Source organism: Sphaerodactylus townsendi, linkage group LG03 (assembly GCF_021028975.2).
Source record: "Sphaerodactylus townsendi isolate TG3544 linkage group LG03, MPM_Stown_v2.3, whole genome shotgun sequence".
NCBI lineage: Eukaryota > Metazoa > Chordata > Lepidosauria > Squamata > Sphaerodactylidae > Sphaerodactylus > Sphaerodactylus townsendi.
In genome coordinates, this window is record NC_059427.1 from 72097412 (window position 1) to 72115841 (window position 18430).

General features: G+C 42.7%; 1 protein-coding gene across 3 annotated transcripts; it reads right to left on the reverse strand.

Annotated features, from left to right (window-relative positions):
• Window positions 1-452: 452 nt before the first annotated feature.
• On the reverse strand, window positions 453-18148 carry FAM53C (family with sequence similarity 53 member C). 3 transcript variants are annotated; one of them, XM_048490885.1, is made up of 5 exons: window positions 18014-18148; window positions 13057-13320; window positions 7323-7380; window positions 1801-2528; window positions 453-878 (listed from the first exon to the last, which is right to left on the reverse strand). In XM_048490885.1, the coding sequence occupies exons 2-5, from the start codon at window positions 13132-13134 to the stop codon at window positions 615-617; spliced, it is 1128 nt and encodes a 375-aa protein (XP_048346842.1). In that variant the 5' UTR covers window positions 13135-13320; window positions 18014-18148; the 3' UTR covers window positions 453-614. The 3 variants fall into 3 exon arrangements, with proteins under 3 accessions (XP_048346842.1, XP_048346841.1, XP_048346843.1); XM_048490884.1 differs by lacking the exon at window positions 18014-18148 and adding an exon at window positions 17711-17884; XM_048490886.1 differs by lacking the exons at window positions 7323-7380; window positions 18014-18148 and adding an exon at window positions 17711-17882.
• Between the last annotated feature and the right edge of the window lie 282 nt (window positions 18149-18430).

Consider the following 18430-nt stretch of genomic DNA (forward strand, 5'->3'; position numbering starts at 1 on the left):
CCCTATTTAGAGAATCAAACTCACCCTAAATTCTGCCTTTTTCTTCATTCTTGTACTCAGCAACAGCCAGGACCTTTGTTCTAACAGCTAATGAGGAAACTGGCTCATCCACTTAGCCAACAAACTGTGGAAAGGTACGAAGTAGTGCAATGAAAAGGAGTCACTAACCCCAGGAAATTCCCAGTCTACTACAGTTGCTACATAGATTCTTAGGACTTCCACCACTCTTACCTATTTATGAAGGATTTTAATTAGAATCTGAAGTAACATCTCTTGATATTTTTTACACTTATCTTTGGGAAATGTATCTGGACCTTGAGAGTGGGTAAGCACTTCATTGACAACTCAGAGTGGGCATGTGTAGAAACAAGGTTAGTGCCACTAGCAGAGATTTATCTGCTCCATTCCCTCCAACAGTAGCATCATTGCATCCCACAGACACACAACACATGTAGCGATTTTCCCTTTTTTAATACAAAAGAAACAAGCAGACAAAACCCCGTCAGTCCCACTGTCACTTTTCCCTCTGCACCCACCCCGCTGCCCTCAGCTGGGAATGCAGCCTCCCCCCTGCTGCTGATCCCAGAGTCAGTTTTCAAAGGAATGTCCAATCCCTAGTTCTCCTCAATCAAAGTTAGATCCAGATCACTAAAGTCTGGTTGGAAGAGAGTCCTTTCGCTGGCTAAATTCCAGTTGTATCTCCTTGCCGCTTCGGCTGCTGCTTCTTCCTCCTCTTCACTTTCACTAAGCACCTGGATGCAATTACTGACAGGACTGCATGGAGCTGAGGGTGCTTGCGGGCTGCAGGCCAAGAACCATGATGGATAGCCACCTTCTTCAGATTTGTCTAACTGACAGACAGCTCCTGCAAATGGTTTCTGTCAAACAGAACAATGAAAATTTATATACACATGTTTTTGTTTTTACTGTTGTTACTTACATAAGGGCTTTTCATACTCATGATTTGCTATGCTTTCTTGCATATCTCACAGTCACAGCTAGTTCACCACTCTTTATGGAAACTCATTCTGGCTTCTGAGGATGGAAGAACTATTGTGGGCTTCACACAGAAGCCCCACTGGGAAGTTACTATGGACTATGGAGATGGTTAGCTGAGCTAGAATTTAATTTTTCAATACTATTTCCATTACAGACTTAAGGGGGACTGCTAACAAGCCTACATGAGGCCATTCTAGCCTCATAATCTGCACTTCCAATTCCCACTTTCCCCACCACAGCCTTACTAATGTGAATCTATGCTTTCAACCATGTTTTCATATCAGATAGCCATAGTCCCGTGCCACCAACAGTAAATTGCTACACTTTTGTACTGTTAATAGTATATATCAGTTGGTATTAAACTACAGCTATTTCACTTTGCCTTTTTAATGCAAAGAAGAAAAGCAGTAGCAAGAATAGATTCCCTTACACTGAGTCTGGAAAATACTACTTTCAGAACATTCTGTTTTGTGCAGCACACATCACAATTGCCAATAAATATATGTGGACCAAGTATGTTTTGCTGCTATCTTGCACATACATTTTAATACCATTATCTGGCTCCCAACTCCTTCTTGCTATCACAGCATGGCTTTTAAATCATCTCACAGAAACATATTACTGGCTGTAGTTAAAAAGCAGTGGTTAAGAGAACCATGTTATCTGTTAAACAGGCAATCCTCTGCTTAAATACAGAAGCACACAGTCGGTCTCTACTAATCCAATCCACCAGTTCTTTTCTGCCTAAAACCTTACTTAACTTTATCTGAAAATAAATGAATTGCCTACTTCCTTCCCTACCTGATTCATCTTGTAGAAATCAAGCGAGGGCCTATGCCACCTCACTTCCTCATCATGGCGCCGCTTGAGACCACATTTCCTGGTGTCCAGGTCGCATGGCTGAGAACGGCTGCGAGGGAGGATGTGCTGGTGTCGAAGCAGCTCTGGTGTGGAGGTGGTAGAGCTTCGTGGAGACGGCAAAAATCTGACAGGTGACAGAGAGAAACGTCGTTGCAAAGGGTACGGCTGCAAAGTCTCTCCAGTCTCCCACTGTACACTTGCTGGAGATTCTCGGGACAGGGCCAAACTGAAAAAAGGTGGACTTCTGCCACCACCAGCACCATCTTGAACACACTGATGAGAGGCACTGGGGGCAGGATTGAAACAAGATCTGTTGGCTCCTTCGGCCAGATTCTGGGGTCGAATTGCCAAAGTGTCCCCTCCACTGTTGTCCTGACGCTTGATGTGTGTCCACACTTTGGAGCCCAGGGGTCTCCAGATAGTCTGCCAGCGTGATAGATCTTCGGGCACTGAAAGTGAACGGCAGTGTCTTTTGGTGGGGGGCACAGAAGCCTTTTCTGAGACTGATGAGTTGGTGGCCAGTGTTTGGGATATCAGGCTGCTCTGAGGACTGTTGTCTGGGCTGCAGGGAGGCAAGGGAAGGCTCAAGCTGGAGTGTTGGTAGAGGCCTGGGCTGTCCTGAAGATGGATTTTTGGACAGGGAGCCAGGTCCCTCCATGAAGCTCCCTCTGCAAGAAATACAAAAAAATGACAAGGTAAGTGTCCCTATTGCCACCCCAGAACACATCCCAGACACCCACAATTACATATTGCAAAATGACAGGAATCAGCTCTCTGATCTGTCTTTCAAAATGTATTCTTTCCACACACATGAATCCCCCCCGAGTTTCTGTATCGTCGCACAAATGGTGGAATAGACTTCTTCCAGGAAATGCCTTTATATATTGGTAGATCAGAATTGGCTCAATATTTACAGTACATTTCCCCATTTAATAGAACTTGTGTTCTGGCCTGGTCACTTTTACTCTCAAGTAACGAATATCCCATAAAGACACCCAAACAGGGCATGGTTACCAGTTGCTTCTTGGTACACTAACTATGATGCCTCTGCTTTCCCCTCCTACTGTGTATAAGATGTCCCTGAAGGAGGAGGTATTTGTGTATTAGAGGAAATAAATACAGCTGATGGGAACAAAGGAATTTTGTTTATTTTTCTATTTGTTACGGCTGGAGCAACATGTCAGGTAGAGAAGATGACGACATTTCCCCAATTACAGGAACTGAACAATAAGAACAGTTGGCTGACTGACTGTGAACACAAATTAAGAGAGATCAAAACAAAACAGAAGAGCAGTTGAAGTATTAAGTCTTCCAGCTTCTTTTAAGTGCTGTTATGATTAGCATAACTGAGGATTAAGGTGGATTCTCATGTGCATAACCATCAGATCTTCCAGCTATTTTCCTACAATATCTTGAATACTTCTTGGACAAAGTAATGCAAGAAGCAAGCCGTGCTTCAGCAATGCTATTCCTCTAATGAAACAAAAACAATATGTTCTTAATTTAGTTGCACAGATCTTCCACAACTCCTTTGCCCATTACTTTACAACACTGCAGAAGTAACCAAAGTTAGCGTTCGCTATCTTCGAATGAGTGAACCATTAAGCCAGAAGTCATGCAGCCCTGAAGTAGATCCAGAGGGGGGAAAAACAAAAACAATTCAGGAGCTGACTGTGGCTGACTGGTACTAAACAAGGCTTTCTAAGATCAATAAAATTAAAATTAAAAAATTAAAATTTCATTCAAAATGCAACAAAAATTAGTTGACATTATCAGATTTTCTGAAAAACTGAAACAAGAGGAATAATAAAAAAGCCAGGACCAAACATACCACAATAAAAGAGAAAAAAGCAGGACAATAATCTCATGAAATAAAAACCATGCTTTTCAGACAAGACAAAAAGGGTTGAGTTACTTTTTCATGTATGATTCACAAGAAGTCACCCATACACCCTCTATGAACTCCAACAGAACAGGTACATTAAAATGTAGAAGCTCTGAATCCTATAGTACTTTAAAGACTACTAATTGTATTTTGGCACACACTTGCATGGGCCAGAATCTTTATAATGTCACAGGATTATTTGCTTAGATCCTCTTTAGAAACACAATCTGATAAGCATGATATGGAAGAAAAAATCCCTGAACTCAGCTAGCCAGTTGAAAAACCTCATACAGCCACGCTAGTATTACCCATACCTCTAAAAGGGATGATGAGTATCAGATTTAAAACCAAGTCACTCATCTTGATATTATTTGGACCCCTTCCAGTCCAGCTTCCAGCCTAGTCATGGGACAGAGACCATGGTGGTTGCCATCACAGACATGCTCCGGATATTGTTAGATCAAGGTGGGTCAGCGCTGCTGGTGTTATTAGACCTCACCGCAGCATTTGGCATGGTCAATTACAATCTTATGGCCCACCACCACTCTGATGCTGGGATTTAGGGCACAGCCTTGTTGACCTTGCTTCTGGAGACCGGGGACAGCAGGTGACACATGGGCAGGGGAGACATCTGGAGGCATCCACTTGTTTGTGGTGTGCTACAAGGGGCTATCCTTTCCCCAATGTTGTTTAACATCTACATGCAGCCCGGTGCAGCTTGTTCAGAGCTTTGGGCTGAGTTGTCATCAACATGCTGCTGACACTCAGTTTGTTCTGCTGATGGATGGTCAGCCAGCCCCAGATGTTCTCACAAAGTACCTCAAGACCATGGCTGGATAGTTAGAAAAGAGCAGGTTGAGGTAAAATCTATTGAAGACAGTGAAGAGTTTTTAGGTGCCAAGATTTGGGGATGCAGCATTATATCCAGCTGCATCTGTTAAAACCTTGGAGTCCTAAAACCTTGGGAGTCTTCCCTTTCCTTGGAGGAGCAGGTCACCACCATCTTCAACAGGTTAGGCAATTGGCCTCCTATGTATCCCACCCTAACTTGGCCACAATGATCCATGCAACAGTCACCTCCAGGCTAGACTACTGTAACTTGCTCTGCACAAGCCTCTGCCCTTGAGACTGACTCAGGTACTAGCACTAGTCCAGAATGCAGTAGCCAAACTCCTCACCACTACATCAGTGAGAAAGCATAAACATCTGTGCTTTGCAGCTACACTGGTTGCCAGTGGAATTCCAAATCAGGTTCAAGATCTTGGTCATAACCTTTAAGGCTCTGAGCGGTCTGGGACCATTGGATTTGGAGAACCACATTACCCCATATTGCACACAGAGAACGCTCCAGTCCTCCAATAAAAATCTTCTGATTGTCCCTGACTCCAAGGTCATGCAATTGACCTTGACCAGAGCCAGGGCTTTTTCTGCCTTGGTTCCAGCTTGGCGGAACTCTGTCAGCTGATATCAGGGCCCTGTGGATCTTAAACAGTTCCACAAGGCCTGCAAGACAGAGATGTTCCACCAGGACTTTGGCTGAGGCCATTTGTGAGTCCTGATGCCATCTGCTAACCTCCCTATAACAAGTCAACGCTTGGGTATTCTGTGTTGCCCTTTTCCTTACCTGGTCCATGCTCAGACTGTGTTAGGAGGATTTATACCAAGCTGGGCTGGATGGACTGAAATGGGTTAACTGGTTTGCCATCTTGATTTTAGTGGTTTAGTGTATTTAGTGTGTTTTTAATGATGAATAGGTTATTAACTGTATGTATTAGTAAATTGTTTTAAAATGTTGTGCACTGCCTAAAGCCCAACTTTGGCCAAGGAGGGTGAGTTAAAAATTTAATAAATAATAATTTAATAAATAATAGGCTTCATTTTAATTTAGACCAAGAAATGCTTTTCACATGCGCATACAAGCCATTAAGTGGCGCACATTCTAAACTGAACCTTCAGAGCACAAAGGAGTTACAGTCAGGTTGCAGTACAACATGGCTGTAATACAAATGACCAGAACAGTTACAGAACTTACTCACTTTGGAAGAGTCCAGTCCAGTCTGGGGGGGAGGGGGGATGGGTTGAAATGTGCTGTGGGAGTGACGTGGCCTCGTGCCAATGCGTCAGCCTATCCCACCGGCATAAGTGGCACCTATGCTAGCAGGAAGGGCAAACAAGAAGGTGGGTAAAAGAGGCTTCAACTCCCAGAGCTGTGTTGACATAACAGAGGATGTCTGCATGGCTGGGGTGGGCTAGGCAGCTCCTGGGGATGGAGCTGACAGTAGTCAGTTTTCACCGGCTTTCTGCCCAGGAATGCCCCTGATGCAGGCCAGTAATTTACGCCACAGAAACACGTGGTGTAGGTTACTTTTCCTAATAGAGCTTACTGGACAGACGCAATGTTTTTCCCCCCTGCTGCTTGCTGCGCCACCCAGAGTTCCATTGGAAGTGACAGGGCACTGCCTCCCCTGCACTGTCCCCAGCCACTGCAGAGCTCCTCTGGGTTGCCCCTTCCTCTCTGATGGACAACTGTACCTAGAGAAGAAAATGTGCCTGCAAATGAAAGTGTTACTTTAGAGTGAATAAATGGAAGCTATTTTCTTCCAGGCTCACTATTTGGAGTACTCTGAAGGAATTTCCTGCATATGTTAGAATATGGCTTTTTTAACTTCATTTAAGAGTTGCAAAAAAGCCAGTTAACAGCTATTTTGATGGCTTGACAAACTTGTTAAGGTTTCGCAACCTATAGCTAAGATTTATTATATAGCAACATTCTCTTTAAACCAACAGCTATAAAAGCCAACTGCATTGGATCCGGCAGTTACTCATTGTTAAATTAAAAATATAGTCTCTTATCTAATTCATTCATTCTATTTACATGCACACACGGGGTTTCCATGATTCAAGTGCTCAAATCAAAGATTTTTTTAATCGCAGTAGTATTCCACCAACATAATCCTCCTACTATAGTATAACTTACTAAATAACTTCATATTGGCAGCATCTATATTGCAGCCTTGATACAACCAGAATACCAGTAATGGTACTTAATCACATATTTGGCAATTTGGCAACACTTGATGTGAATACTATAAAATCAAGTTGGATGCAGCAGTGATAATTGTCAGTATAAAATGAGAGACAGAAAGGTGCAATGTTAGCAGGAACCACTTTAGAAACTACTAAAAACAACATTTCTTTTTTCTTTTACAGGTAGAATTTAGAATTAAGCAATCTGCTTTAGATTGAAAATAAAGACTTAGAATAAAGTAATCAAGATGACATTTACAACAAAAAAAGACCAACCAGCCACTCCCTATTCAGCAAAGCCTTCCTGTCATTGACACTAGCAAATGTTTGTTTTTAAAAACTAACCAACATTGACACTACATTTGGACCAAGTTTTCATTTTAAGTAAAAGTGGTATCACAAGATAGACAGTCACCACAAGGAAACTTGGAAAACAGGCAAATTTTACTAGCTGCAAAGTGCACATAGAGAACATCAGAAGATAAATAAACCACACAGGAAAGAAATGGATGTAGGCACGAAAGGTGGAAGTCCAGCCAGATGCTCTTACCAGGTGCTATCTGGAAGGGGCTGCCACAGGTTGCCACATCAGCATGATCAGGCAAAGGCTAGGGAGGGAAACACAAGGAGTCACCATATCACAGCAACGACCAGAATCTCACAAGCACCTCCAACTCTGCATTCCCACCATATGACCTACAGTGCGCTGATACCAACTACAGGATTTCATCAACATTTCGATATCTTACTCTATCTGAATTCTCTGGTACCTACCTCTCAATTAGCACACCTGCCCAAAGAAGACTTCAAAACAATTTACATATATCCTCATTCTCAAACCATTCTCTACTGGGATTCTACACACCTTCAAGTCTTCCCTTGGTACCTTTACTAGACGCAAAATGACAAGTTTATGAATGCTTTCCTCCTCAGAACATCATTGAAAGGGTAAGTCAAGAAATTAGATTAACATGGAATAAGTCCATGTATATACTAAAGCATATTCTTTCATTGTATTTCACCGTTTCATGACTGGAAGCTCTCCAAGGTAGCTAAGGACCATAGGTCATTATTTACCTTTTCACCGTTCTTCTCTTTTAATAGATGAAAGAGCTGCACTTGAAACACAGTAATACCTATTAAAACTCACCACCTACATTAAGAAAGTAGCTAAATTTCAACCCTAACTCCAATTCCTTGTTTGGCAATAACTTAAACACACCTAATTAAAAGCTTAGGACCTCAAAATGGAATTACTAAGGGAATATTCCTGCCATTTTTACCCCATTGTACAATGTTTGGTTTATTTATTTGTGACACTTATATCCTATTTTCTGCCCAATCAGGGCCACCTAGTCAGCTAATAATTAAAACAGCATAATAAAAGTACATCATAAAGCCAATTAAGAACCATAGCTAAAAATACACATATAGAACATACAAAGAATTAAAACAGAAGGCAGGAAGGAGGGATTTGAGGAATGCCAGACAAACAAAACAAAACAATTCTTCAAGTACTGGCAGAAGGCAGTGATAAAAGGGGACAGACAAATATCCTGGGAAGGGAGTTCCATAATATAGGCTCTCTCCTACATTGCCAACTGTCTAGCCTCAGAAAGTGGAGGCACCTGAAACAAGGCCTCAGTGGATGGGCACAGCTGTCAGGTCATACAGAAGAAGAAGAGTTGGTTTCATACCCCACTTTTCTTATCTTCTAAAGAGTCTCAAAGTGGTTTACAATTGCCTTTTTCCCCTCCCATAACAGATAACAGTTTGTAAAGTAGGTGGGGCTGAGAGGGCCCTGAGAGAATTGTGACTGGTCCAAGATCACCCTTCATCAGGGCGCACTCTGTGTTTTCTGCCCCCCTCATGCCCCCACCCCCCACTTACCTTTTCTAGCCAGCAAAAAACAGCTTTCTGCTGGCTGAAAACAGGCCAGGCTGCTGGGGTGGGGCCAGGCCTGGTGAGGCAGGGTGGAAGGGGGTCGGTGTGATTTTCACGCTCCCCAGACAAACGCTCAGTTCAATGCGCCCCCTTCCCCCTTGTAGTTCCACCACTGGGCTTCATATGGAGGAGAAGGGAAAACAAACCCTGTTCAACAGATCAGGATCCACGCCTTATGTGGAGGAGTGAGGAACCAAACACAGTTCTCCAGATTCAAGTCCACCACTCGTAACCACTGCACCATGCTGGAGCAGGTGATCCTTACAACGTGTTGATCCAAAACCATATACAGCTTTAATGGTCAAAACCAACACCTTGAACTGGGACTGGGGAAAAAAAATTAAGCTAGTGCATAAGGACCAAGACCGGATTAATACAGTCTATATGTCCCATGCCAATTAGCATCCTGGCTACAGCGTTTTGTGCTAACTGAAACTTCCCAAGGCTTTTCAAAGTGACTGCAGTAATGTAATCTAGAAGTTACCACGGCATGAACCACGGTGGCCAGATCTTTCCTGCACAGGAAAGGTCACAGGTGGTTCACAAGCAGAAGCTGGTGAAAGGCACTCTTGGGCATGAAGGCCACCAGCTTATCCACCAGCATGTCCAAGTCCAACAGAAGCCCAAACTGTAGGCCAGTTCCTTCAAGGGAAGCGAAGCCCTATCCATAGCAAGAGATAACATTAAATCTTAGATCAGTCTATCATTCAACCTGTAACACTTCCATCTTGCTGGAATTCAGCTTCAGTTTATTAGTCCCAAATCTGGCACCAGTTTCCTTAGCCTTCCTGGGGTTAGCTGGAAGCATGAGAAATGGGCATCAGCTACATGTCTGTGACAACCAAGCCAAAATCTTGGATAACCTCATTCAATGGCTTCATAAAAATGATGAAGAGCACAATAGGTAAGGTGCAACCCTGCAGTACTCCATAAACCAAAGGCTAAGGAGTCAAGCAGGATTCACCTTCTGACACCTAGTCTTGAGGTAAGTCTGGAGCCACAGCAAAACAGTGCATCCCAGCCATATGGTCAATGGTATTAAAAGCTGCTGAGAGATCCAGAAGGATTTATAGGACTGCATTCCCACTGTCCTTATCCCAATACAGATGATCTGTCATGGGGACCATCATGTCCCATATCCAGGCCTGAAACTAGATTGAAAAGGCTTTCAAAATACTGACAGAATAGCATGTCTCTTAGGATTATGCAGGGAGTTAAGACTGCATAAGGCGGAATCCATTTTAAACTCTAAGAACTACTGGGTTCCCTGATGTAGAGCTCCATCTTTTCACACAAACCACTGTATAAAAGGTGAATGTGAATTCTATTCCCAGCTGCACCTGTAGTGCTACTATGCTGTTCTAACTAATTTCAGGAACAGCAACTCTGCAGAATCAAAAGGGACTCTGGACCAAAAAGAATCAGACAGCACATGCTTCATAGTCCTCTAGTTCATTCCTTTAAAATTAAATTTTGTTATAGGAGCACACTGCCTTCGGTTTCCAATTAGTCAACCTAACTAGGTTACAGGAGTAGATTTAAAAGGGTTTTGGTCCCTTTTTACCACTGATTACCACTGACCTTGATAGGAGAACATATCCAAAAAGGATAAAAGGAACATTTTACATTCAGTATCAGTAGCTAGGATACAAGGCTGGTAGAACACTGGCACACAAGATAGAAATTGCGAGAGAAATGGAAGGCTACAGAGTAAGATTTTTTTTAAACAGGAAAGATGGTAAGGCAGCTAAAGGAAAAAATCTGGGGTCCGGAAGACAGGGAATCAAAATCTGTCCCTGCTCCTTGCGGTTGTATCTGCTGCAAGTGCAAACATGAATGATATACTGAACACCAAGGAAAGTTATCAGCATTGTGTAGATTCTCCCTTCTAATACACACACTTTCCTCATCCTCCCTGTCTGTAACAAAGTGACCCCTCTAATATACATACCACAATGGTAAAAAGCAATCTGCCTCTCTTTTGTTGAGAAGAAATAACCACAAAGTCTAATGCTAATGTGGGGCACATCCGAATGTGGAGACATGCTACAACATACTTCCATGCTACTCCTGTAGTCAACATGTGTGTATATGATTAGACCATGCTTGCTCTTCACCTGACTTTGTTTGTCCACATCACAGGCTAACAATTTCAGGACCAGCACAATAAAACAAACTACATAAGCTGATTTCTAAATCTCATGACAAAATATGGTTCCCTAGCGAAACAGTTAGCAAGATATCTTTAGACAGGAAAGGTTCCAATTTCTCCTTCTGGCACCAAATCCATTCTTCTTTAGATTTTTGTGTTTTTTTTCTGCAGATCCAAAATTGTCTCCCTATACTGTGACAAAAATAAAACGTGTTCCAAATTCTGTTAAAAGCATTTCCCAAACATGGTGAGCAACGAGTTAAGCAAGTTAGCCATATAATTTGACATTCACCCACAGAAAAAAGCTGAGCACCCAATATGCAAACTGCTCCTTTGTTAGGTGCATGGTTAAGAAGTTAAGAGAAGAACTCTAGTGCTATGTTCAGCAATGAACTGAACAGTTGTCTGAGTGGGTCTCTGACTCTTCTAGCATTAAAAAGCCAGTTACCTTTTATCACTAGAAGTCAGAGCTGGTCATGTGTACAACCTCTATAATTCTGGCATGAAGACTGCACACACAATGCTCTCCCTCTTTTAGAACTGGAGCAATTACTCCTTTGATGGTAGAAGAGACAGACAGACATAGCACGAACAATGCATTTGCTGAAAACACAGCTACACTATGAAGACTACACAAATGGGTCTCTTACACTGTTTCATAGCAAAACACTAGAAAAGAGGGAGAAGCAGGGGTAGGAGGAGCAGGAGCAGGAGCAGCAGAAAAGAACAAAGCAGCAGACAGACAGCCCCCCCCCCCTCCAAATTATTTCCATAGATGAAGTAAATGGAGGGAGCATTTTCTCATGTGTTTAATTTATTCCAATCATGAAATCTGGCTTTCCTAGTAGCAAGATAAGATTGACTAACTGCCTCATGCTAAACACCTGCTAATATCATAGTCTGTTTATGCGATCAAGTATGTCAAATTCCAATTTCACTTGCCACCTGAAGCTGGACTTCCATCTACCAGCACCCTACTCATACCTATTCCATATTTTAAATTAACAGTTGACTCTTGCAACTCTTTTATTAACTTCTAACCTGCTTCCTCTACTACTATGACAAAGATTTAGCCTCCCAAGATCAAAACAATGATCGATGCTCTGGCTCAGAACTTTCACTTTTGACAGTGGCCAGCCTAGATGGCACAAGGAAGTTCAGAAGCAGAACATGATGGCAGTATCTTTCCCTATATGCCCTAAGAACCCTGCCAGCAGACATACTAAAGCATGTCTAAATACAGATGCTGAACTTTAGCCTATGGTGGCTACTAACCAACTAATCTTCTACCCATTTACCTTCATCACCACATTGTGAAACATTCCATAAATTATGTGATATGTCTCCAATCTTAGGCAGGCTCCAGATGATTACTGTTGATTTAAAAAGGCAATCTATTCCCATCTTGTCACTACTATGGCACTAGCCCTGGTCAAAAATCAGTTGCTTGATAAGCATCCATTGTAATGGAGTAAATAAAAGGGGAGAAAATGCCCATTTACACCTCCTGTAGTTTCTAACTCTAAAAGGTAGCTGCTTTTCCTAATCCAAAGCGACTAACGGTCTATATAATTCCTTCCCTGAGGGAAAAAAAGTGTCATTGCAGGGAATTGCTGAGCAGTGCAGGTAGTCTGGCTCTCATGGCTTGAATGTACAGGCATACATGCATCCTTTACTGTGATGATTTATTTCAAATTCTAAATCTGTTCTGGTCACAGGAAAGCAGAGGAAAGGGAGATGGATAATAGAAAAAGAGTTATTTATCGTGAGTGCTATCAAATAGATTGCCCATAATTGTTACAGAAAATACATAGACATCTTCTGCAGGGCTAGTTTTCCAGGGCACAGACTGATATATAGTAAGATGGGAACTTGCACTTGTCTAGAGTTTGTCTGTCTTAAGTTCTTTCAACAACAGATTCATCATTCCATAAGCTGCTTTTGAACCTCTCCTCAATTTCAAGTAGAAGTTTGCCATGCAGCACTGGCACATATGGGCAGATACTTCTCTCAGGAAAGAACTGTTCTAAAATTTAGTTCATGGTTTGCTGAATCCTGACCTAAGATAAGAGCAGCTTACAACACAGTGCCAGAAGTCCATCAACCAAAGAGATTTACAGTTGAAGAGAAATATGAAGGTACTTCTAAAACTACCCTAACTTTCAAGCGCAGGGCAGGGCGGTCTTACCAGGCTGATGCTGAAGGATGTGCATTTCAATTCCTCCAGGCTCTGTTTCTGTAGCTGTTCAGTAATCAGGGTGATCATGGTTTATCATGGAGGCCTGGCACAGAACCCCTTGTGAGTCACTCCAGCTTCTGTCTCCTGCCACCCTTCTGCCTCCCTCAGCAAGTCCAGCCGTGTTCAAGCATCATCATTCTCATCAGCTGCTACACCTACTAAGCTGTTGTCTTCATCATACGTGAGCCATGTTCCATGACATCCTCAGGAACCCTGCAACACACAGGCATTTAATATGTGGCATACTACATTTCCTGCAAGCTACATCTCTCTAGAGCTGATGTTCAAAAACAGAAATATACAGTGCTAGCTTTCTTATGCAATAAGAAATATCTGAGAAACCAACCAAGCTTATTTTGTCCTCCTAATTAAAATTCCCTGGGCAATGATGAAAGAGCAAAATTAAATAGCATTAACAGCCCAGTCCTACAGGGGAAGGGTGGGGGAAATGGGCCAATTCAGCTGGTGCAGGTCATTTGCCCCATATCCTGTCATTTAAGGGCACCCAGTTCATTTGCCCCCTCTGCTGATATTACGGTCACCCCCGCCTGCAGAGAGAACAACAACAGAACCATTCAGGATCTCCACTATTCTGCTGCAGCAAAACCCAGAAGTGGGTGCCACTTCAGAGTTTCACTGGGGTCTGAGTGGACGCTGGTATGGGGGGGGGGCACATTCCCAGGGGTGCAACCACCTATATTCGGCTTCCTCCTGGGCTTTCAAACCAGGAACACTATGACCAGGGCCTCAGACTAACGCAATTCAGCCCTATAGAAGGTTTTCCAGGTAGCTGGGTTTTTTTTCTGTTTTGCAGCCTCCACATGCTACCCAAAAACCCTTTGGAGGCAATGTGGCGGTGGACCCATCCCCAGCCACCACAGTCTCTGGATTGGGCTGTAAGTATACATGAGGCTCAGCATTTGATTATTTCCTTCATAACTGGACAATTCAGATCTCCTTGTACAAGTTCACAGATGTTCCTACTCATCTCCAGAGGCCTTACTGTTAAGAAATCTAAGCAGTATACTCTTTCCCTATCTCCACACCATTATATTACCCTAACTGTCCAGAGAAGTAGGCTATGCAGAGAAATTACAACTGGCCCAGTGTCATCCAGTGAGCTTTGCAAGTGTGTGGAGTCCTGAATCCAAGTTCAACACTCTATCCATCACACTGGTTAATCAATTCTCCCTTTCCACATGTTGCGTGCCTATTTCATTTCAGAAGCCCCTTGAACTCCCAATCCTATGACTGCTTTCTGAGGGCTCAGGCCCAAGAAGCAGGACAACATTCCCACCTGTACTATTTATTCCTTAATAGGGACCAGTATCTCTTTCCCCCTAATACCCAAGGGGGCACAGATAGAACCATGGGGACAGTTCTACTGCACGTGCAAAATAATGCGTTTTCAAACCACTTTCACAACTGTTTGCAAGTGGATTTTGCCATTTCGCACAGCTTCAAAGAGCACTGAAAGCAGTCTGAAAGTGCATTATTCTGCATGTGCGGAATGAGCCTAGCAAAAGCTTCTTCACAGGCACAATGAGAAGAGGGAGAAAGTAGGAGCACCAAGGGGGGAAGTATCAGCATTTGAGTTCCATGTTAAACAAAGAACTCTTCAGCCTCTGAACTTTCATAGCATTCTGATCCCTTTGCTTCTTTCATTACATTCTAAAGACAGCCCACTTGTCTTACAATCTGAACTGTGCCCACTCAGATGCTTTTTCAGCTATGGTCCATTCACATCAAAAGCACTTCAGTACTACAGAATTATTTAATACTGTTTTTCCGTAGTCTGTTAAGGACCAACTGGAATGGTCCTTTCTGTTCAAACACTCCACAAATATACTGAAGTCTGGCCCTTTAATTAAAGATACAACGTCCCCAGATAAGAATGTATAAAATATTGTGACTAGGTCTGAATCAGAATCATGGCCAATTATCTCCAACTTCCAGCTAGTCAACATTCAGTACTTCAGAGGAAATACTGACTATGATTATTTGTTTGATAATTTGATTATTCCTGGTTTCACTTCTCTTGATCTGCACAAAATCTCAGCATCAGATTATCTACAACTTCAACAGCAAACATTCTAGATCTTTATTACTCATAAAATTCTACTTCAAAGGTCTGAGATTCCAAGGCATCTTCTCATAAATTGTTAATTTGCCCTTTTTATTGACATCTCATTCTTGTACAAGTTAGAATACCTCCTAACTTCTTTTCCAAAGTAAGAACAAACGTATCAAGGTGTGTTTTTCTTAGTCAAAAGCTTCACTAGAGACAGAAATGCAAACAGACAGACAAAATGAAGGCACCCTGCTAACAAAACTGATTCTTAACCTAGGGAAGACAGATTAATAAGAATAATTTTTATTTAGTAATTAATTTAGCAATTAATTCATCTGATATTGCAATTATTAATTAATGTTATCTCCAGAGGAAATCTTTAACTAACTATGATTTCCATTTTGCAAATATACAATTTAGTCAAAGAAATATGGACTTATTCAAGACTACCCAGAAAGTCTGGCTAAAAAAACTGTTTTGAACTCAAGAATGTTTAAATCTAGAGTCAGATCCTGATTACTAAGTTTGCAATTTGAGAAATCCTTCCCAATTCTAAACGCCTAACATTTATTAAGAGTCTTATAAATACCTCCTTTCACTAGTGTAATCCATTTTCTGAAATTCAAAAGTCTGTTAGCAAATTTGGGCAAACTATTATTTTTCTACATAAATATACATTCAGCATTGACTTTTGTATTCACAAAAAGTAACTAGAGAACTTGTCCTAAGACTACAGGGGAAAGACTACAATCAAGCAAGGCCTGAGAAAATGAGTAAAACAAGGTGGGCTGGGGGAGGGGGGGGGAAGAGAAAAGGAGTGAGTTCACAATGAACCAAGTGGCATTTATTTGAGATGAAAGGCACTGGTGATTTACCACAATGGGGGAAAGAGCTTGGCAACCCATGGCTTTATTAGTATTACCAGTTTAATGAAAAAAATATTGGAATATTTCAATGACAAAAATTCCAGATTCAGCAATGTTGTACAAAAGAGAAATGCCATTTGAGAGTCATTTAACAAGCTTAAATATGTTTGCTCACATTCATTCTTGACTACCTCTGTATCCCTCTCTCTATTGTCTGTTATAGATTGTAAGCTCCTTAGGGACCGGGACTGTTTTTTTTTTAAATTCTATAAACTATGAACATTGATGGTATATGTAATAAATCATCCTTGTTTACAAAAACTACTTCACAAGGATATGCACAAGGATGCTCAAATTGTTTCCCTACATTCTAATCATAAATCTAATTCCCATAGGAATAACTTTTCTACTTCTATGAGTGACCAATCCTTACTCTTTCATTGGCAGTTTAATTTATGTACCTAAGATTTGGATTCTCTCAGTACTCTGTATACACTCTTATCTAGATAACTTCTACTATCAACAATTTCCCATTTCCCCCCAAAATGGTAATCCTGAATATGTTTTCATGTCATACAGAGTACTGGACTCAGATCCAAAAGACTTGAAATTGAAAACCATGCTCAGCCATGAAACTTCTTGGGTGGCCTTGGATAAGTACTATCTCTTCACTACACCCTAACTGGCAGGACTGTTGTGAGCATAAAATGAGATAAAAGATGTAAGGTAACTCACCCTAAACCCTGAGGATAGGGGAGAAATCTATAGGAATAGTCACAAGCAAGCCTCATGTAATAAGCTAAATATTTTGTGGTTATTCTCCACTAGCAGGCATGTTGCTAAATTATGCTCGCCCTTTGTTTCCTGCCCTTAGGCAACTGGTTACAGTACTTTGCATCTTGTTCCACTCCTACTTTCTTTAACTACTTCAGGCCACATGCCTTTAGAAAGCCCAGCTAAATCAAACGCCTTGACCAGATACCTTTTAAAAGAAATTCGGATTATTCCAAAAGGCAATCTTCCTCTCCAAACCCACAGCATGTCACAAATACTCAGTTCTTTCACCTCAAGTTACCCATTTACCAAACACAAAAATACAGGCAGGCTTGAAGCAACTAGGAAACCTCCAGCCGCTCTGCCCAGACACACAGCGCAAGCCTCCATGACATGATTTTCCCATGCAGGGAGATTAAACTGCGTTTTAAGAATGGGTCTCCACAACCTAGTTTTAGGAATGCATCCACAGGGGACGCAATACTTAACAAAGCATAGCCATCCCATCCTCCACCGAGGGAGCCACTTCCCCACTTCCCCATGAAGGCCCTCCATTCCACCCCAATTCTCACACAGAGACATTCGCACACAAGAGCGCACCACCGAAACCGACATGCTGTCTGCAAACGCCAACATTACTCCCATCGACCCAGTAAATCCAAACCCCCATAAACAAAACAGCTTCAGCGTTATCATTCCCTCCACCTTACATGGGCTACCTTAGGAAAGACAAATCACAAAGACAGCCCCCCCCCCCCCGAAGATGCCAGAATGCCACCTCAACTGGCACCACCGAAATCCCTATTACACCCCCCGAAATATTGCATTACACACCCGCATACACCCAGCTGCACAGCCCCCTCCACCGCATACCCCCTTTTCCGGTACCCACCGCGCCAGTAGGTCGTGGCGGCGGCTCCAGCAGTTGTGCGCCCCGAACGGTCTTGCAACCTGCCCCCCCCCCTCCCTCACTGCTGAACACCCCCGGGACCGACCATCCGCCGAGGGGGAGATTCCAGAGCACCAGCCCCACCACCCACCACTGTCCTCCTCCACCCCGGCGGCCCGGGCACCAGCCCCACCACCCCCCGCAGGAGCCTCCGCTCCCCGCCTTCGGTAGAGAGTGGACCGATCCGCTGAGCCCAAACCACCCACACAAAAAAGGGGGGGATCAGATCGTGCAAAAATGACCTACGAGCCTGCTCGATAAAGGGAGGTAGGCATCTACTGACCCACCCCACCCAGCCATTCGCCTTGCAACACCATAGGGTCTGATCTTCTCACGATTTTGGATATTGCCCCACCACTACACTATTTTTCTCCCCTTCCATGGCCCATACCACGTAGAAAAGCATGACGGGAGATGTAGTTCGACGTGGGTCTCTTAGGGAACGGTATTTGTGTGTGTGTTTCCCCTCACCCCTTCACCCCCACCCCTTTCATTTCGCGGCCAGGAAGCATTTTTAACTCTGCGGAGTACTTAATGTAAGCCAGATGCGGTCACAACCTACACTTTCAGGAACAAGGCCCAGCCATATACAATGGAACAATATATTTACATTAATGTGTTACTAGATTTTCTAGTGCCCCTCTTTATTAAGTAGCTTTCAGA